The following is a 22,283-nucleotide window of genomic DNA, read 5'->3' on the forward strand; positions in this document are numbered from 1 at the left end:
AAGTCTGTTAAAATTATTGACAATGTTCTCTTCCATAATATTGTATCCCTCGCTTTGATCTGTTACCCTTTTGCACTTATGATCTACCTGTACTGCACACAAAACAAAACTTTTCACTGTACTCAGCGACAATAATAAATCAAATCAATTTAATTTGAAAAGCTTCCTGTGTTGCTGCAGATAGGTTCATAAAGTGAAAAGTCACTGTGATATTTTTTATTAGGTTGTCATTGAATATTTTTTAAGGCTGAGGTTGATAAATTCTTGTTAGGCAAAGATTACTGGGGTAAATGGAAATATGGAATTTGTAACTGAAACAGATCTGCCATTATCTTTTTGAATGCTAGAGAAGGCTTGAAGGCTGAATGGCTTACTTCTGCTCCTAGTTTGTATGTTGGTATGGGAATGGAGTAGAGATCCAGCAGGTCTTTCTTTTAAACCAGTGCTAGCAGGTCTTTCTTTTAAACCAGTGCTATCACGAAAATTTGATTGCATTCAACATAATTTGTGTTTGACATTTTATGCTGGTTTCTCTATCCTTAAAAATCAGTGGAAAGTAATGTAGTCACTTGGTAATAAATAACGTGAGCATTGTTATGAAAAGAAAATGTGTCCAAGCTTTTCCTCTTGCACTCATCAGGACAGAATTGCAAGAATGCCAAATTTGAAAGGGAGCAGCAATGTATACTGCATGAGAAAAGGATATGGATTGGTTGGCAGGTCTGCTCTGATTGATCAAGCTGTTGCAATAGGGAATGCACCAGGGAATTATTGCACCCATACTCATAGCTAAGCATGATCCCATTCCTACTTGACATAAGTACTTGAGCCCTTTCATCAGGAATCACTGGGTAATAGCAAACATTAGTTGATCTTTCTTCTCTCTAAAGCATGTAAGATTGTGTATGAAATTTGGAGCAAAAAGATCATCAAAGACCAGCGAGATTTTATTTCCAAGCAACTGGATAAGGAGTGGAAACTGTTGTAGACACATTAATGCTGTATTGACAATGTTAAAATATGTTTTAGAGATCATCCAACTTTAAATTATGTGCTAAAGCATAAATTAGTGCAATCACACAGTTTAAAGTATCAATTGTGATGGGAATGATGAGACAAGCCAGGATTTTGCAGCTTGACTGCACCTTTTGGATTATTACATGTCACTATTTGAGCATCCTACACTGGATGACCCTCAGTAAGGAGCAGCATTATCAACTATAGTAGGAACTGCAGATGCTGGAGAATCCGAGACAACAAGGTGCAGGGCTGGATGAACACAGCAGGCCAAGCAGCATCATAGGAGCAGAGAGGCTGACGTTTCGGGCCATTATCAGCTAGCTTTCGAACGATTGCAGCAAAGTTGTTTCTGGTTCAGAGAGGTTTCAGAGCAATATTCCCTAACAACGAAGCAAAAGACTCTAGGAAAGTCATATAGATATATACGTGCATTGATATCAGCCACAGGGAAATCATGTAACTGCTACTCACTGCCATGTGTTCGTGGAACATTTGTTAAAGGATTTATGTCCCTATGTATAGTCAATCTGATATTGACAAATCTTTCCTATTACTGACCGAGGTACGTTGTTTAGTTTCTGCTTTATTCTGAAGTAAAAGCAGCTTATAAAGAGGCAAATGTCTTGAGTATTACATCCCTCTTGGTACTGTCAGTCCTGTTCAGGGCTTAGGGAATTGCCTGGCTTGACTGTAAGAGATTTTTAATCTCCACATTTCTCCAGTCACCAGAGGTTGAGCAGGTATTTGTTCCTGCTTCCTTCAAGATTATGATAATTTGTTTTGATTCTGGCTTCCAAAGATGCTGATACTGATGAGTCATTATGTGGAAAATGTTGCAATGAGCTTTGTTTAGTGGATATTGGATGACATTTAAATGGCAGAACATCATACCAGAAGGATAAGAGTTTTCATTTCACGCATCACTAAAAACCCAACTGACTACAGATTACTTACTCTTCATTTATAGGTCATTTGCTCACATCCTACTCAGTGGGATGCATTCTTGTCTCTAAATCAGAGTATTGGGAGGTGAAACCTCATTCTAGGCACTTGAGCATAAACGTCTGTGCTGCTGCTCATATGCAGTACTGAGGGAATGCTGTTTTGTCTGTGCTGCTGTCTTTCAAATGAGATATTAAACCAAGGTCTCACCCCTGTTTTCAGACAGATAGATATGGAATATCCAACAGTATTATTTTTAAGACGATCGGGAGGAGGTGTTGTCTTCACTGTCCTGGTCAACATTTATCCCTCAATCAAAACCAGGACAAGAAACAAATTATTAGGTCTTATTGTAGTGTTGCCTGTGGGATCCTGCTATGCACAAACTGGCTGCTGTGTTTCCCCTGGTTACAGCGGTATCTACACTTCAAAAGTGGTTTGTTGGCTTTAAAGTGTTATATAACTGCGTGTCTTCCCATTATGATTAGTAATTTGTGTAGAATATTTGCCATTTCTGAGATCATATTTGCAGAAAGATCATTTTTGTCATTGGCTCGGATTTCCTGCAGTTATTCAACAAAACTCTGGAGAGAAGAGGCTGTTGTATTTGGTCTTGACTCAGAATAGTTTCTGGCTTTCTAGACAACTTGTTTCTCATTTTGATTCAATTTGAGTCTTTCTTGGCAGGAGTGAGTAGCTATGGTATTGTGGATCTCAGCTGGACTTAATATATAAAATCCTAGCTATTGCCTCTAGAGAGGAACATTCTACTTACATTTTAATGAAATGTTTGAATCAAATTTCGTTATTCAATTTGGATTTGTTGTTCCCAGATGGTGCCATACTTCAAACTTTACCCTTTGAAATTTGGGGTCAAAGTAGGTCATTGATGGATCTGGTTTCCATGGGGAAAGTGGAACTGGGAATGGCCCACACTTAGTAGACCCCAATAATGCCTGAAAACCATTTGGTGCTATACTGGCTTCGGATGATTGTTGAACATCCGGGACGCCACTTAAAATGTACTTATTTGGAGAATGAAGGGCCTAATCACTGTTAGGAAACCCTCAAGGAAATTGGCCTACCCTGAATCCGGCCTATTTCAATCAGGATTTGTTGGCATGGATCCGGTCAAACCAATCCGGCTTCCACCAAAATACAAGTAAAACACCATTAATCTTTCTGTACTTTGTATAGTTTTGGACTCTTCACTATCAGGATATGCTTACGTTAGAGGTAGTTCAGGGAAATTTCACTGCACTAATTCTTGGAGGTGAAGGCTTTGTTTTCTGAGGAAAAGGTGCTGGAAGGATGTTCCCACTCATGGGGCAATGTTGAACCAGAGGAACACAGTTTATAAATAAATGGTCTCCCATTTGCAATGGTGATGAGGAGGAATTTCTTCTCCTCAGTGGATTGTTTATCTTTGCAATTTCTTCCCCACAAGTGGAGGCTGGATGATTGAATACATTAAAGGCTAAATTTAGCATTTTATTGATCTACAAGGAAATTGTGTTTTCTTTATTTTTCCACAGGATGTGGGTGTCACTGGCAAGGTCAACATTTCCCTAATTGCCTTTGAGAAGGTGGTAGTGAGCCATCTTCTTGAAATACTGCGGTCTATCTGGTGAAGAACTCCCACAGTGCTGTTAGAAAGGGAATTCCAGGACTTTGATCCAGTGACAGTGAAAGAACAGTGATATGGTTTTGAGTCAGATTGGTGTGTGGTTTGGAGGGTGAATTTGCAAGTGGTGACGTTCCCGTACATATGCTCCAAGCCACATGCCATCCTGTCTTGGCACTATGGGCTGAAATTCAACAAAAAACTGGCTAGAAGTCAATTTCAGGGAGTTTGATGGAGAGTTTCTTTCTGTGGGCTTGGTGAATTATCTCATACAATTGTCTGCAGCTCATTCCATTAGGTATTATTATGGACTAGACCAGACTCCCTCAAAATTTTTGAAGAAGGTAGCCTAGACCCTAATTTTTTCTTATTTTAAAGGCAAATGTAATGTGTCTGTTCCAGATGCAATTTGACTGGCCAAACTACTCAACATGAAGCAAAACACAATTTATTTAAACATTAGAGATAAAATACAACCAAAGAAAGAGCAATTTAGAATAACTAAACTCTCTTGGAAAAGTTAACAGAATAATAGATACAGTATCTATTACTAATTAACTGTTCTAATAAAGTAACATCCCATAAACACTCCCCTTAGCAAAAGAAGGAAAATTCAGGCACAGATTCTTACATGCAGTTCTCCAATCTAGGAGGAAACTAACAAGAGAAAATTCAGAGAGAGTAGCAACCAGGGGATTTTCACTCAAGCTTCCAACTCCTTTGAGACCCCAGTAGCTTCTGATGCTACTCAGAAATCCTGATATGTGAGAGCTGGCCACACCCATTCAGTGTGCATTAAAAAAAAACCCAGGGACTCCCAAGCTGTTTACTCAAGCGGTCGTCAGTAGCCAGCTTGGTGCCTCTGCCTTACAACCTCTCTTCAAATCAAAACAGCCAGAACAAAATAACTTCTTAAAGTGACAGTATTGTAACAGTATGCATCAGGCGTCAATACTGCAGCTGTTGAGCTATCTTGCATTCAGCAGCATTGAAAGTGCTCACCTCTGCTGGGATCTTCCAGGATTCACATCTTTTAAATCCCAGCTGGAAACTGCCATTCACAGTGTTTTGCTGACCAACTTTAAATGAAGTGGCTGAGAAAGAGATGTTGCCCTGCTTTGCCACCAGGGTCCTGGAGGTCCTGGTGGATCTGATGGTGGAGAAGATGGCCATCCTATTCCCTCAAGGCTGCCAGAGGAGATCACGGCACTAGATCCTGCTAGCCTGGTCTAGTATTGTCGCCCAGTTCAATATGGTACCCGTAGTTTGGAGGAATGCCAAGCAATGCAGGAAGAAGGTTAATGACATTCTGTGCTCCACAAGTAACGGTAAGATATGTGCACAGATCTGCACTCCAATGCTTTAGCCATTGGTGTTTAGCACCAATGTCAAGGTAACAGGGAGACAACTTTTCTCACAGTGGTGCTATTAGGAATCCAACTGGAGAAGGAACCACATCCAGGAGCCCCAGAAATCTCCTCTCAGGACACATCAGAGATGTCTAGCCCCTCCACCTCTCCCTGCCCCTGAAATCCTCAACCATGAGGGAGTTCAAGCTGAGGAGGGTTAACCGTCCAGGAAACACTCAGTATGCTTGGGCCCTCGAATCAATAATGTCCTCCTTGGGGTCACCCACCCAAAACTCCAAGGTCAACTGACTGTCTCCACCCCAGCTACTGACCTTGAGACTGCGCCTTGACGTGGTGGAAGGGAAAGGGAACAGAAAGCATTCTGGGGGCTCATAGGTGGCACAGATAGAACTTGATTGTAAATGCATCATCACATTTTTAAAAAATATGTTCAGTTTTCATCGTAAAATACGTCTATGAATTAAGGTAAAGAGGCTAGCCATGCTTAGCACTACATGATTCTCTGTCTGAATAATAGCTACCCTTCCCACTGCATGAAACTTTGTCATGATTGAATGAGGTGCATCAATTGTAAAAACTTACATCAGTTTGTAACTTTATCTTTTATTGACTAGGAGAAGTTTAAATAGATTAAACTGATAAACCACATTTAGTGTGGTTGAGATTGCACAAAGGATGTTGACTTCAGAAGGATTAAGACACTTACAGTCAGTGGCAATGGTTTCACACTTCTCAGCTCCATTGAATGACATTCAGAAAGAGGTCCTCTCCACGAGTCAAGTAAAGAAATTGGTTTTGCATTTTTGAGAACTGTACTAGTATTGAAGCTGTGTTGTAGCACATTGCTGCTGCTCACTGCCATAAATAGCCTGAACTGAGAGGCATCTAGGTATTCTCCTGTTGCAGACCTCCTGCCCTTCTCGAAGCATCTGGATGATCAATATTGGAACTTACCTCCATCTATGGCATTAATTAGGACTGTGAGTGGCTCACTGCTTCTGCTTCAGGCCATCCATGAGGATTCCTCCTGTGCTGCTGTCTGCTTTGAATGTTCCCATTATCAATCAGGATCACCAGGAAGCTTTACCAAACAAGTTTATTGCCACTGTTGCCATGTGCCATCACACTGAGGTTATGAACAGAGTTGAGTCTGACCTTATATTGGAGAACAAGACTGTTAGAAATTATTTACACTGTACACATAAGTAGGTAGTCAAGAGCATTCCAGGAACCCTGTCGACTTGGTCCCGATTCCAAGTACATCCCCACGTCGGTAGGCAACAAGATATATCCCAATCTTAGCATTATGGGACTTACCCATTATTCTACATCAAAGAGCATCACCCCTTTTTAAATAAAGCAAAAAATGTCATTTTCTTGATCTCCTTGATGTTTGTGGGATCTTACTGTGTGCACACTGACAGCACACATTAGTTACATTGCATTACATACCTACTTCATGACTGTCACTGTCATGTGACAGTACATCATTAGATGTAAAAGGCCTTGGGGTCTAAGATCTTGAAAGTTGTCACACAAATGCCTCAACCAAGCAGAGTCCATATGCCAACAAATCAGTGCCCTTTTTCTTATGCAGTATAGTTGTTCTGTTTGAAATTTGGCATTCTTGCAATTCCATCCCAATGAGTGCACAGTGAAAAACTTTGACAGTACATCTCTTTTTCCAGCAAGAATATAATTTTGTACTGTCAAGTGAGTACTTATTTATTTCAATTCCTTTCCTGCTATGGAGAGGTCATATTCAATAACCATCACTCAAGTAGCAACAACTAAACAGATTCACTCTGGCTGTAAGGATGGAGAGAAGTGTTTCACTAGTGATGTTAGTGTGGGAGTGTATGACTGAGGTAAATTAAGGGAATCATGTGAAATGTGACCCATGACTATTGCAGCAAAAAAAAAGTCCCTGTCTGTACAACAAAATAATTTATTGTAATGGAAATCTAAACTGGCATCTACATTTTTCTCTTTCAGATATCCTCAAAGCCTTCTTCCAGACCTCTGAGTCCCCTCTCACCACTGGTTTTCATGACAACCATCTCTGACTCACTTCCTGTTGACTTCAGCTCCCCAGCTAACCCTTTTGCCTGCCTGGATAACTCTGCGGCAAAACACAAGATTGCCGTTAATCCTCGCAGACAGAAGTTCTTTGCCAAACTGAAGAAGCCAACTATGGTAAAAATGCACTGTCCACTGACAACAAGAAAGACAATAACCAGAAACATATGAAGCAAGGACATTGTCAATAATTTCAACTCACAGTGAATCAGAATGCAAATTGTGACTCTGAATAAATCTATAACCAACCTCATCAAAAATATTTGAAAAAGAAAAACAAATATACAGTAGCCTTTGTTCGTTTTACCCAATTTTAGTAAAAAGGCAACTGCACCAATAAAAAATGATTAGAAATGCATCTGTTTTGTAGTTAAACCAGACAACAACTTGTTCTTAGTGACATTCATAAGAATTAGGAGCAGGCAAGGTCATTCAGTCCCATAGACCTGCTGTTCCTTTCATGATTGATCTAACTTTGGCCTTAACACCACATTCCTGCCAACTCCCAATAAACACTGTTAGTCAAGAATCAATTTTAAGAATATTCAATGAGACCACCTGTGCTGTTCTCCAAGAAGAAGTTTTCCAAAGATTCATGAGCCTCTAAGAGAAAACAAAAATCCAGCACTTCCTTTTGCCAAAATCAGAAAACAAACCTAATTTAAAATTATAATTGGAAGTTATTCAAGTAAAATCATTTCTGGCATGTATTCCCAATCTAACGTTTCCCATTACTTCATTTCCATGTTTTGCCTCCCCAGTAAGTTTCTGGTTATTTTCTCAGCTGAATTTGTTTGAAGTGATTGTCTACTCATCTTAATTTCACAATCTGCAGAATTAAAGCCAAACACAAGTCACTCAGTGAAGAGAGCCACACTTATATCCACATAGGCAGACTTGGGTTTTCTGTGTTTCATTCTGATGGTGAAAGGTGTTATGCCACTATAAGAGATTCCAGGAACAGTAGAGGGATTGAAAGAGCACGTGATTAGGTAGAACGGGGTCCTTGTGGTGTACTGTATGTATGGAACCTGACCCTCGATTTTCAGATGACATTGGAGGGGGAGAAACCCTAGAAATAAACATATTGGAGCAGGAAGAGGAAACATTGTTTGTGCTAATCTAGTCAATGACTGGATGGGTAAGAGTAGGATGACAGTCTCCCATAATATGGACAGTGGAAAAGATTTGTATAATCAACCATGTCAAAGGCTGCAAACAGGATTTTCAAAATTTGTCCATAGGATTTTGATGACATTGGGAATGCCTATTATTATCACCCTAGAGGGCAGTTAAGAGTCAACCACATTGCTGTGGATCTGGAGTCGCATGTTTCTATTTAATTTAATTCATTCAGGAACGTGGGATTGCTGGCTGGGCAGCATTTATTGCCCATCCCTAATTGCCCAGAGAGCAGTTAAGAGTCAACCATATTGCTGTGGGTCTGGATTCACTTGTAGGCCAGACTGGGTAAGGATGGCAGATTTCCTTCCTTAAAGGACATTAGTGAACCAGATGGATTTTTCCAACAATCAACAATGGATTCACATTCATTATTAGACCCTTAATTCCAGACTTTTCTTTTATTGAGTTCAAATTCCACCAGGTACTGTGGCAGGATTTGTACCCGGGTCCCCAGAACATTAGGGGATAGCAAGAACTGCAGTTGCTGGAAGTCAGAGTTGGTACGGTGTGGAGCTAGAGGAACACAGCACATCAGGCAGCATCAGAGGGGCAGGAAAATCAACGTTTCAGGTTGGGACCCTTCATCAGGACCTGGGCCTCTGGATTAACAGTCCAGTGACAATACCACTAGGCCATCGCCTCCCCAAGGGCCAAACCAGAGCATTGGTGAACCAGAGACAACAAGGTGCAGGGCTGGATGAACATAGCAGGCCGAGCAGCATCATAGGAGCAGAAAGGCTGACGTTTCGGGCCTAGACCCTTCATCAGAAAAGGGGGAGGGGAAGGGGGTTCTGAAATAAATAGGGAGAGAGTGGGAGGCGGATAGAAGATGGATAGAGGAGAGGATAGGTGGAGAGGAAACCAACAGGTCGAAGAGGCGGGGATGGGGCCAGTAAAGGTGAGTGTAGGTGGGGAGTTAGGGAGGGGATAGGTCAGTCCAGGGAGGACGGACAGGTCAAGGGGGCGGGATGAGGTTAGTAGGTAGGAGATGGAGGTGCGGCTTGAGGTGGGAGGAGGGGATAGGTGGGAGGAAGAACAGGTTAGGGAAGCGGGGACGAGCTGGACTGGTTTTGTGATGTGGTAGGGGAAGGGGAGATTTTGAAGCTTGTGAAATCCACATTGATACCATTGGGCTGCAGGGTTCCCAAGCGGAATATGAGTTGCTGTTCCTGCAACCTTCGGGTGGCATCGTTGTGGCACTGCAGGAGGCCCAGGATGGACATGTCGTCTGAGGAATGGGAGGGGGAGTTGAAATGGTTCGCGACTGGGAGGTGCAGTTGTTTATTGTGAACCGAGCGTAGGTGTTCTGCAAAGCGGTCCCCGAGCCTCCGCTTGGTTTCCCCAAAATTCAATGATAGTTTCATGGGCATCATTAGACTCATCCTTCCAGAGTTTTATTGAATTCAGATTCCACCATCTGCCATGGCAGGATTCTTAGATATCCAACCATGGTATCACTAGATCATTGCCTCCTCCCTTGAGAAGTCGTAATTGTATAAACCAGGGATGTGAAAATGCCACAGGTGGTGGCAGCTAGTTATTGCCTCTGTAAAATGGAATTGGGGTGATGCTGTATACAACACCCAAGCCGATTCCACTCCCACACAAGGGGAGACTTCTGATTTCAGGCCACTTCCACCATTTTTGCCAAAGTTTGGGCCTTTGTCTCATTAAAAACTGGGATTGTGTATACCCGCTTTCCAACTTGCCCTGCCATCTTCCTCAAGTTATGAACATAAAACACTCCTCCCACCAAGAAGCATTGCATTAACAGCTGTCATGCCCAAACATCCCTGTGAACTGTTGTGAACAGCTTGATGTTTTAGATCAACACTTAGCAGCTATGGCAATGTTTTTATATAGGAAAAGCTGCACAAGAAAAGAACAAGTAAATGCGCAGGATTCAACATGAGTCACAGTCTTGTTTGGTCAACCGAAGCTCATTATTATAATTTTAAAATAAAATTATGCTCTTGACAGCTTCAAAGTAGTGCATAATAGTACATGCAAATTTGAATCAACCCAGTCTAAATAAACATTGTGCTTTATGCAGTAGTGTAGATGTCAGTAGAAATTATAAACTGTTGTAAGCTGTGCTCAAACCAAAGTGAAGCAGTTGTACCCAGCTGTTAGCAGTTTTCTGTGGGCTGTGTTTATATATAACACTAACAGGTACTTTTGTAGAACTAAATTGTTAAGATTTTCATGATGATAGAAAATTAAAGAGTATTTCCATTTCCAAATTTCCAACTTAACGTAGCTGATATTCACTGTCATGAAGCAAATTATACAATATCTGTCTGGAAAGAATTCTATTGTCACAATAACATTCTTAAAGAAATATTACCTCAATGTTGTGAATTGCAAGAGAAAATATAGTTCACTATGATTTAAATTTTAAATGCAGGTAAATTAGCATGCATTGTGTTATTTTTCCTCCAGAGAGAAGATTCAAAAATTCCCAAATTTATTTTGATTGGGAGTAAAGATGAAGGGGATTCAGTCATGTCATCTGCCAGTGATTCACAGGATGAAAATAAAGAAGAAATTGGTATGATCTCTTTTATTGCCATCAGCTTTAATTACTATATCTCTGAAGGAAAATACTGACTGGAATTGTGTTATTAAGGTGCCACTGTTCAGTGCAAATCTTGACTAAACAAATTGTTTAGAGCAGTTGGTAACATTCTTCACAGTCAGAGGTTATGGATTCATGCCTCTAAATCAAGAGAATCCAAGTGGGGTAAAAGAAAACAGTTTTACAAAAGAACAGCGATATTTGGAAATGAATGTATTGGTCACACTGGAACTCCAGTTTGAGGGACACAAATTGGTTTGGACCTGTATACACCATTCGCACGTTTTGCTGCTTTCGCACGTAAGCTGAGACTACAGTGTAATGCTGCGTTTTTCAAATGGGAGGTGACCCCAAGGCTCTGGAAATCCTGTGTTACAATTGAAAGATGAGAAGTAGAGATGTTATGAACAGCATTCTTCCCCAGTGCTATCCCTCTGCCTATGGATTGTGGAAGTTTGTGTTGTGCTGAGTGCTTGCCTAACGCTGCAGTTTTAATTTGTTCATTGTGTATGAAGTATTCTGAGAGGTTTCTGAAGAATGGAATGATGTGCTATGTAAATTTGGAATACTGTGTACAGTTCTGGTCGCCACATTACCAAAAGGATGTGGATGCTTTGGAGAGGGTGCAGAGGAGGTTCACCAGGATGTTGCCTGGTATGGAGGGTGCTAGCTATGAAGAGAGGTTGAGTAGATTAGGATTATTTACATTAGAAAGGCGGAGGTTGAGGGGGGGCCTGATTGAGGTCTACAAAATCATGAGAGGTATAGACAGGATGGATAGCAAGAAGCTTTTTCCCAGAGTGGGGGACTCAATTACTAGGGGTCACGATTTCAAGGTGAGAGGGGAAAAGTTTAAGGGAGATATGCGTGGAAAGTTCTTTACGCAGAGGGTGGTGGGTGCCTGGAACGCGTTGCCAGCAGAGATGGTAGAGGCAGGCACGATAACGTCATTTAAGATGTATCTAGACAGATACATGAATGGGCAGGGAGCAGAGGGATACAGATCCTTGGAAAATAGGCGACAGGTTTAGATAAAGGATCTGGATCGGCACAGGTTTGAAGGCTGCAGGGCCTGTTCCTGTGCTGTAATTTTCTGTGTTCTTTGTTCTAAATATCAAACTTTTTCACTCATTCGTTTTATGACACATTTCTGTGAAGTGTTGGTGTGATTCAAGTCAAATCTTTACATTTGTTGCCTTTCACCACAAACCAACAGCTAGTGAGGAATGGGCAGCATGGTGGCTCGGTGGTTAGCACTACTGTCTCACAGCACTAGGGTCCCAGGTTCAATTTCACTGTCAGGTGACAGTCTGTGTGGAGTTTGCACATTCTCCCTGTGTCTGCATGGGTTTCCTCTGGGTGTTTTGCATTCTTCCCTTAGTCCAAAGATGTGCAGGTTAGGTAGATTGGCCATGCTAAATTGCCCACAGTGTTCAAGGGATGTGTTGGTTAGATGAGTTAGCCATGAGAAATGCAGGGAAAGGATAGGGTGTCAGTCTGGATGGAATGTGCTTTGGAGGGTTGGAGTGGATTCAGTGGATGGAATGGCCTGCTTCCACATTGTAGGGATTCTGTGACTCATTATTAATTTGAACAGTCAATGTTCATTTCTTGTTATCATGTATTTTTGACTTGAGTGACCAATTTCTAGGTGTAAACCTGTACTGTTGAATGCATAATCCCCTCCAGAAAATTACTGTGAAGAAGAAAATTATTAATATCATTCAGCTGAGATGCCAACTACTCGATAAACCATGAAAGACAAAAGGTTGCCATTTGGCTCATTATGCTTATACTAGCATTTTCAAGAGGTAGTGAATTTTTCAGAGAGTAATTTGCCTCCTCACTCACCAAATTCTATTCATCATTTTCAAGGCATAAGTCAGAAGTGTGATAGTTTGCTCTGGTTGATTTGTCTGGTTGATTACAACCCCAACAGCACTCAAGAAGCTTGACACCACTGCTTGTTTAGCACCACATCCACTGCCTTCAATGTTCACTCCTACCAAAATTGATATATAATAGCGTGCACCAACTACAAGATGCTCTGCAGCATCTTCCAAACAGGTGCCTAGAAGGATAAGGGCAGCAGATACATGGCAACACCACACCCCTGCAAGTTCCTTCAAGTTGCACACCATCCTGCCTTGGACGTACAGGAAGTTCTGCTATAACGCGTGATTCATTAACATGAATTGGCTGTAACGTGATTGATGAATAGCGGACACTGTTTGGATAACGCAAACTTTCTGTTGTACAGGTATAGCGATTTCCCTATAACACAATTTTCTATAACGCAATTTTCTGGAGCGCAAGGACACACAAGAGCGCAACTATCGCGTTATAGGAGAACTATCTGTACGTTGCTAATCCTTCAATGTCACTGAGTCAACATGCCAGAAATCCCTCCGTAACAGCACATTGGATGCTCCTCCAGCACCTTGACTGCAGAGGGTCAAAAAGGACCACAAAAGGGGCAACTAGAGAAGAGCGATAAGTGTTAGCTCAACCAGCAATGCTGACATCCCATGAATAACTAAAAGAGTTATTCAGTCAGATCCGCTCCTTTGTTCCTTTCCCTGTAATTTTTTTTTTCCAAATATACATCAAACTCCTCTTGAAAATTTTGCTATTAATTCTGCTTCCGCTATCCTTGCAAGCGGATTGTAAAAATTCGCTGAATGAAAAGCTACTCCAATCTTTCCTCTGGTTCTTTTGCCAAACTTCTAAATTCCCTATCCTCTGATAGCTAGCGTTCCTGCTAATGGAGACAGTTTTCCCCCATAACACTATCAAAATGCCTGTTCATTTTGAACATCTCTAACAAAACTACCTTATCCTTAGAGCAGAAAAGTTCATCTCCATATCTTTCGTCACCGCATTTAACTTATTTGGAGTAAATTGAATTGAATAATATTAATTTAAGTCTATTATTTGTACGCTTCCATTTGTGACTTTTTTTTAATTCACTCATGGGATGTAGGTTTCACTGGCCAGATCATTTATTGCCTGTTCCTAGTTACCTTTGAGAAGGTGATTGGATATGGATAATAGATGGATAGACTCACAATGCCGTTAAGGAGGGAATTCCAGGTTTTTGATCCTGTGACAGTAAAGGAACAGAAATATATTTCTACGTCAGGATGATGAGTAGATTGGAAGGGAAGTTTCACAGGTCGTGGTGTTCCCATATATTTGCCCATTTCTGAAGAAGGGTCGAGGCCCGAAACATCAGCTTTCCTGCTCCTCTGATGCTGCTTGGCCTGCTGTGTTCATCCAGCTCTACACCTTGTTATCTCTATTTCCTGCCCTTATTCTTCTAGATGGAAGTTGTCATGGGTTTGGTGAATCTCTGCAGTGCATCTTGTAGATAGTACACACTGCTACTACTGCGCGTTGGTGGTGGAGGGAGTGGGTGTTTGTGGATGTGGTGCCAATCAAGCGGGCTGCTTTGTCCTGGATGGTGTCAAGTTTCTTGAGTGCTGTTGGAGCTACATCCACCCAAGCAAGTGGGGAGTATTCATTCACATCCTGAATTGTGCTTTGTAGCTGGTGGACAGGCATTGAGGAGTAAGGAGGGAAGTTACTTGTTGCTATATTCTTAGCATGTTGCTTGTTTTTGTGGCCACTGTATTTATATAATGAGTCCAGTTGAGTTTCTGGTCAATGGTAACCCCCAGGATGTTGATAGTAGGAGATTCAGTGATGGCAACACCAATGAATGTTAGGGTGCTGTGGTTAGATTGTCTTTTGTTGGAAATGGTCATTGCCTGACATTTGCATGGCATGAATGATTTTAATGATACTAAAGGAAGGTATGTTTGGATGGACAATGAGGGATCTACAATTGATTGAGTACAGGCTGTTCTAGTGCTTTAACATAGATATAATTGAAAGTGAAAACAATGCACAATTAACAAAAATAACTTCGGGGCAAATGTTTTATGAAGACTGACGGTGGGAATGTTTTCTATGTTTAAAATTAAGTTTTTGAACATTAGCTGTCGTAAAATGAACTTGAATCATTTATGACCTCTTTCCCTTATTATGTAACAGATCTCTTGGCACAACACGATGACTTAAAACATGAAACAAATGGAGATGAGTTTGCGGAAACTGTTTCTAAGAGTTCCAAAATACTTGAGGTTCCTCATAGTCACAGTCCAGAGCCTGAAGACACATCTGGAAATGCTGTAGATCAGAATGGAGCTGTATTGCCTACAACTACAAGTCAACAGATACTTGACCCAGAAGCACTCCTTCCCTCTGACAGTATACCTAGTTCTGAGAAGCATCCCAATATTCAAGGGTTGTTACCAGGAATGATGCTAATGCATGATGAAGATTTTAAATCAACTTTTGAGAAGTCTTGTACGGAGAAGGAAGAAAATGCTGTTTCTCCTCTTCCTGTGCTGCCAATGGCCATTACTGAATCAGAAGAATGTTCAGAGACAATCAATCGAGCCAAAGGTGGAGCTGCATTCGAGAATATGGAGGAGGATATGCAACCTTTCAATGCCGACACAGGTCCATCAGAAGAAAGGATCACAGTTGAAATACATACAGAGGAAAGTGAAGTGCAAAATGGTGCAAATGCAGTACAATCAGAACATGGCTCAACTTCTAAACAAACAAAAGTCGAGAGTTCTGTTGTACCTCCTGATGACGCTTTTCATTCGTTCAAAGAGACAGGTCAGGAAGAAAACATCCTGACAGATGAATTAAGAACGGGAGAGACAGTTATTACGAGCTTATTAAATAACTGGGCAGACAATCAACTGGCTTCCTGTAATGAATTGACAGACAATATTGGCTTTATATCAGAAGTTCCACTGGAAGAATTATTGATTCAATCTGAACCTTCTACTCCACAGTTACTTGATGTTCAGGGACAGTCTGAACATTCAATACCTGATGTGCCATTACAAAAAGATAACAGGCTTGTGAATCAAGGGTCAGTCAAATTCTCAATCGCTTCTGCCTGGCAGAGGTCCCTACTGGAGGCCAAGAGAAAGCATGAAGGTTTGAATACAGATTGTAGTCCTCTGACACCACATAAACCTGAGCTTTGCAAGGAGATTGTCAATGAAGTGTCATCAAATCAAGGTACAGGAAGTCCCCTGAAATACCAATGGTTCATTAATCAGCCATTGAAGATGAAATATCCCAGAACTGGACCAGCTTCTGCTGAGAAGCCATGTCTCCAAAACATTACAAAACCGCAAACGAAAAGTGAATTAGATGCCAAAGGAAACCCATTTGGTGTCAAACTTAGGAGAACCTCACCTCTTCACAAATATTCAACTGAAAGTAACTCCGAACATGTCATAGTCAACAGCCAACAAGCAGCAGGAAGTAAAACACATGCAGGGGTACAGACCTCAATGGCTGAGGGCATCATTACTAAAGGCAACAGACAGGCAGAGACTGCCACGGTAAATACAACTCAGAAAGACAATGACAAATTATTCCTGGAGAGTCACAGGAATAGATACCAACCACTGGGAAAAGCTGATTCAGTGGATGTCACGACGGAGTTAGTGACACAAGAAAAAGACAATGCTGCTCAAGACAAGAGTGAAAGAAAGGATCTTCAAACCCAACTAGACTTTGGTAAAGCTTCAGGTATGGAACATTGGCTTGTCTTCATCAATTGTTTGGCTGAGTGTTTCAGTGGTTGGAGGAGAGTGCACTGATGGTGTTCCAGATAATAACTATGATCTGCTTCACTGTTCTTATTGCTAAATAAGCTACACTGTGTTATACATATTCCTGATATTGCTTATTACATTCCCTCTGTTTGTGGTCTGCAAGAAACAAGAAACACCACCAAGCAAGCATTGGATAACTATCAACATATCATTTTCCTTCCTTTCTGTTCCCAATATTCCCTTCATTGCATCTATACTGATCATCTCATCTACTCTACAAGTAATGACTTCCACATCCTCACCACTGCATGGGTAAAGACATTTCTCCTGAATTTCCTTTTAGATTTATTCGTAACTACTTTATATTTAAAACACCTTGTTTTGATGTCCCCAACAGTGGAAACATCTCTACATTGACCCAACTAATCACCTTCATCATTTTAAAGATCATCCACGGGGGAGGTGATGGCCTGAAGTTATAATTGCTGCACACACTAATCCAGAGACCCAGGAAATGTTCTAGAGACCCAGGTTCAGATGGTGGAATTTGAATCCAGTACCTGGGATTAAGAATCTAACAATGACCACATAATCATTGCCAGTTGTTGAGGGGAAAACACATCTGCTTTAAGAAAGGAAATCTGCTATTCTTACCTGATCAGGCTTACATGTGACTCCAGACCCACAGCAACATGGTTGATGCTTAACTGCCCCCTGGACTATGAGGGATGGACAATAAATGTTAGTCCATCCAGTAATATCCACATCCTGTGAATGAATTTTAAAAAAAGTCACCTTCTGTTTTCTCAAAGAATTCTTAAAGTTGGAAATTAATTCTGAACAAAGTTATCAAGTGCATGCACAAAGTCATTGAAGCTAACTATCTTTCATTTGTGTAAAGTCAGAAGTGACACGACACCAGGTTATAGTCCAACAGGTTTACTTGAAAGCACAAGCTTTCGGAGCATTGCTCCTTGGCAGGTGAAGCCTGCTCACTTCACTTCACCTGACGAAAGGGCGGCACTCCAAAAGCTTGTGGTTTCAAATAAACCTGTTGGACTACAACCTGATGTCGTGTCACTTCTGACTTCGTCCACCTCAGTCCAACACCGGCACCTCCACATCCTTTCATTTGTATGTTATTGTTAACAACTGAGAATACCTTGCCAATGGTCCTCTAAAAGCATAATGTGCAATGTCTTGATTGATTGTCTGTAGATATATGAACAATTTTTTTCCCTGTGGAAAAGATATTTGATTGCACAAATCTGTTATGTAGAGCGGAAACCACAACTTGTCAAATGTGCTGCAACAGAGGGTGCAAGCTCTGGAGCCAGCTCCTCAGAGCCTGTGTGGGTCTCCATGGCAAGACAGAAACAGAAAGGCTTTCAAGGCCAATACTCAGGGACACAGGACAGACCCCAGCCTTTGGAGGACAGATTCTCGGTATCGACTGATATGAAAAAGGTAACATTATTTTTATTCAATTACTAATATGTTTGATTTGTGTGGTCATTTATGTTTAAGAAAAGGCTGTGTTTGTAGCACGATGTCTTTTTCTTGATAATGAATCAGAAATCCATTAATTCTATCCATTTTTAAAAACAAGCAGTTTCTTCAGAAAAGAATCATAGAGCTCCTACAGTGTGGAAGCAGGCCATTTGGCCCATATTGATCCTCCAAAGAGCATCTCACACAGACCCACCCCCCTACCCTATATTTCCCACAGCTAATCCACCTAGCCTGTGCATCACTGGAACTATGGGCAATTTAGCACAGCCAGTCCACCTGACCTGCACATCGTTGGACTGTGGGAGGAAACCAGAGCACGCGGAGGAAATCCACGCAGACACAGAACGTGCAAACACCACACACAGTCACCTGAGGGTGGAGTTGAACCCAGGTTCCTGATACTGTGAGGCAGCAGTGCTAAGCCACCAAGCCACCTTAAGAGGGTGGAGTTCATTGCCAAGTGTGAAAAAAGATTTCTTCATTTCTTTTTCTTCTGTTGGGGAGCAAGTAGAATAATTGACAATTTTGTAAACAACATCAGCTCCTTATCCAAGGGTGTGAGCTTGCATTTTGTTTCCATTATCTAATGATAAATTCAGGTCACAGATTAGTGCAGGACACAACCTTGAAGTGAATCGTTCAACATCAGAGGTCAATTGAAGAAACATTTGTTTGTGCAGCGAGTTGCAACAAGCTGGGTTACACTTTGTAATAAGCAGATTCAATTATACTTGAAAAGGAAATTGGATATATTGTTGAGAAGTAGATGTTCACAGAGCTGTGTGGAAAGAGCAGGGGAGTAGAGCTAATTAGATAGCCCTTTCCAAGAACCAGCACATGCACCATCGACTAAGTGGCTTCTTCTAATGATGTAACATTCTACGATTTGAGGACATTCAGACAGTAGTTCAAGGGGCACGACATATATTTTCAACAATCAGATGGAGCTAGCGATACAGAAAAGCAAAATTGTAAGGGTCACTGTCTTTGGAAAGCTTGGACAATGGTGTGGGTATGTGCTTTGATAAATGGGGGAGATGAATGCTGTGCAAATTGAGTAGGAAGTGGGGCCACTGAGTAAGAATATCAATTACAGCACAGAGCTGAGTCACAGAGATTCTGAACAGTATAGTTAAATTACCTTTCATGTATATTAATTTAAATATAGTCTCTATATATATGGTAGATTAATAATGGAATAAAAAGAGTCCAGTGACCCTTCTTCTGAGCTGTTCTGTACTCACATTGTTAACTCCGTTTCTATTTCCATAGATGACTTGCTGGATTTCTGCAGCACTTTCTGTTTTTAATTTGTTTCAGCATTCACAAATCTTTGTTTTAATCTATTCATTTAATCCTGTAACTAAGTCAAAGGATCTGACATTGAAAGACTGAAATACTAAACAGATAAATTGAAACTTACTGCGGTGGAAATTTTACTGAAGGAGAGATAGAAGCAACTTAATGTGAAATTCAGAAATAAGGCTTGGGCCCCGCTTCTTTGATTGCATAATTAAATTACTTGTCACCAAATCGTGTTGTTTCTGTTTGTTCCTACCCATGGGAAAACTGAGTTGAGATTCATGACATGATTGGCAGAACAGCTGGATACAATGCATTGGTATATTTACAAAATGCTATGGAATTTTATGTTTGATGTCAACTATGATTTTTACAATTTGGAAACAGGCCATTTGAGCAACAGGTCCTGGTGTTTATGTTGTACTCAAATCTCGTCCCACTGAACAGTTTTGGGCCCCTTCCCTAAGGAAAGATATATTGGTGTTGGCAGCTAACCAAAGAAGGTTCACGAGGTTGATAGCAGGTATGAAGGGACTATCTTGTGAGGAGAGGTTGAGTAGGTTGGGCCTGTGCTCACTGGAATACAGAAGAGTGAGAGGCAACCTTATTGAAACATGCTGAGTAAACAACGACACGGCTCCTTCCAGCATTCGGGTGTGACAAAGCTTCTCCCAGCGATCGGAGGTGGCAGTGGCATTGTCAGCGACAACAAGAATGTGTTTCCTCGTGGCAATTGATAAGAGACTCACAGGCTGACCTAGACTCCAGGCCATGGGTAGGCCCAGGTGCCTGCTTCGGTGGCTGAGCGTTGCAAACACTTTTATGGAGATAAGACTTTAGACTTTAAGATTAAACATTTTCTTACCTTCTGGGTCTTTTTTATTTTTTTCTTCTGGTTTTGTTTATTCTGCTTTTGTAACCAAGATGGCGCCAGAGAATGTGAAGTTTGTAAATTTTTCCCTGTGCTCGTACAATTCTATATTTGAGTACACATGACAACAAAATTTAATTCTAATGCTAATTCTCAGATTCTTGGAGGACTTGACAGCGTATATGCGGAAAGGTTGTTTCCCCTTGTAGGAGAGTCTAGAATGAGAGGGCATAATCTCAAAATTAAGGGGTCACACATTTAACACAGAGATGAGGAGGAATTTCTTCTCTCTGTGGGTTGTGAATCTGTGGAATTCTTTACCCCAAAGGGCTGTTGAGGCTGGGTCTTTAAGTATATTCAGAGCTGAGGTAGATAAATTTTTATCTAGTAAGTGAATCAGGGATAATGGGGAAAAGGCAGGAAAGTGAAGTTGCAGATTATTAGATCAGGCATGGTCACATTGAATGGAGGAGCAGACTCGATGGGCTGAATAGCCTACTTCTACTTCTCTGTTTTACAGTCTTTTTTTTTGTCACCCCATCAGCGCATCCTTCTATTTTTATTCCTCCTGCATGGTTGTCCAGCTTCCACTTAAATGCATAAGTGCTGACCAACTTAAAACCTCTCAGCGATAACAAGTTCCACATCTTCACCACTCACTAAATAATGTGGTTTCTCCTGAATGCCCAATTTGGCTGTATTAAAACGGTGACCCAGGCTATTTGACTGCATCATTGGGAATTGATTTCTATGGAAACGTAACCAGAATATTGACTACAAATGCTCACTGGCAGTCAGTAAGCAAAATAATGTGACTAAAATAAAGGGCCATAAATTTTCCTTTCTTCTCTCTTTTAGGAAGCAACAAAGCCCCTGTGGGGAAAAGATGGAAATAAGAGCTCCTTATCCAGCTTTCAGAGCAAGGAATTAAAAACCAATGTGAAGGAAGAAGATCAATCCAACACAAAAACTCTTCTTGGACATGGTAAAAAAAACACAAAATCAAGTGATACCATTGTAATGAAGGAGATATTGACCTGTTCTCCAGTATCCTAGGACAGATGGATTCCCACCTCCCTTCCCCTAAATATTAATATATTTATGCATGAATGCTTCATTAAAAGAAATATCGCACCCCAAGTGGATGCCAGTCAGTCCTAAGGACATGGCACAGTTCAGATTCTGGTTTAGTTTACACAAAGAGAAATAAATGATATAAATGAGCAGGATTGATCCAATGGTTATTCTGAACATCTAGTTGTAAGGTGACCAAAGTTGCAAATTAGATGTTCCAGGAAACTTGCTATTTAGACAAGATAGACAGAATGGAAAAAAGGAGGGAAACCTGCATAAAAGAGGATGGGAATAAAGATATTAAAAAGAAAGGATCTTAGCTGAGAGAATTAAAATGTAGAGACAGATCTTTTTATAGACTGAGCTGTCTGAATCGTGGTAATGGCATGATAGATATGGCTTATGTTTCCTGTGGCACATCAATGGTAGCAGCTTCTCAACCTGAAAATGATAATGTACCCCTAATCTGGTAGCTTATCCATTCTAAACCTACAGGCGGCACGGTGGCTCAGTGGTTAGCACTGTTGCCTCACAGCAGCAGGGACCCAGGTTTGATTCCACCCTCAGGTGGCTGTCTGTGTGGAGTTTGCACATTCTCCCCATGTCTGCGTGGGTTTCCTCCAGGTGCTCCAGTTTCCTCCCAGTCTCCAAAGATGTGTAGGCTGGGTGGATTGGCCATGCTAAATTGCCCATAGTGTTCAAGGCTGTGTAGATTAGTTGGGTTATGAGAGGGATAGTTCTGGGTGGGATGTTTTGTGGGTCAGTGTGGATTTGTGCTGAAGGGCCTGTTTCCGCACCAGAGGGATTCTATAAAACCATGCTAATATGTCACCTGTGACACCAAAAAGCTCTTATTCTTTGATGTGACACCTTGTCAAATGCTTTTTGGGAATCCAATATATCACATCTAAAGGTCCCCTTTGTCCACATTGATTGTAATTTCCTCAAAGAACTCAGGTAAAACAGTCAAATATAATTTCCCTTTCATAAAACTATGTTGACTCTGCCTGATGGCTTTGAGAGTTTCTAAGTGCCCTGCAATAACCTTTTTAATAATAGAGTCTAGCTCTCCATG

General features: G+C 41.1%; 1 protein-coding gene across 1 annotated transcript in view; it reads left to right on the plus strand.

The window, feature by feature from the left end:
* Positions 1-22,283, plus strand: part of zgc:66433 (uncharacterized protein LOC321250 homolog) — a 173,681-nt gene that overhangs the window by 144,165 nt on the left and 7,233 nt on the right. Inside the window, exons 7-11 of the mRNA XM_048605082.1 lie at positions 6,952-7,152; positions 10,663-10,771; positions 14,855-16,423; positions 17,729-17,916; positions 20,993-21,119. Of these exons, the coding sequence (XP_048461039.1) occupies positions 6,952-7,152; positions 10,663-10,771; positions 14,855-16,423; positions 17,729-17,916; positions 20,993-21,119 (2,194 nt within the window). The remainder of the gene's footprint in view (positions 1-6,951; positions 7,153-10,662; positions 10,772-14,854; positions 16,424-17,728; positions 17,917-20,992; positions 21,120-22,283) is intronic.

The sequence above is a fragment of the Rhincodon typus genome, chromosome 14 (genome assembly GCF_021869965.1).
Source record: "Rhincodon typus isolate 14 chromosome 14, sRhiTyp1.1, whole genome shotgun sequence".
Taxonomy (NCBI): Eukaryota; Metazoa; Chordata; class Chondrichthyes; order Orectolobiformes; family Rhincodontidae; genus Rhincodon; species Rhincodon typus.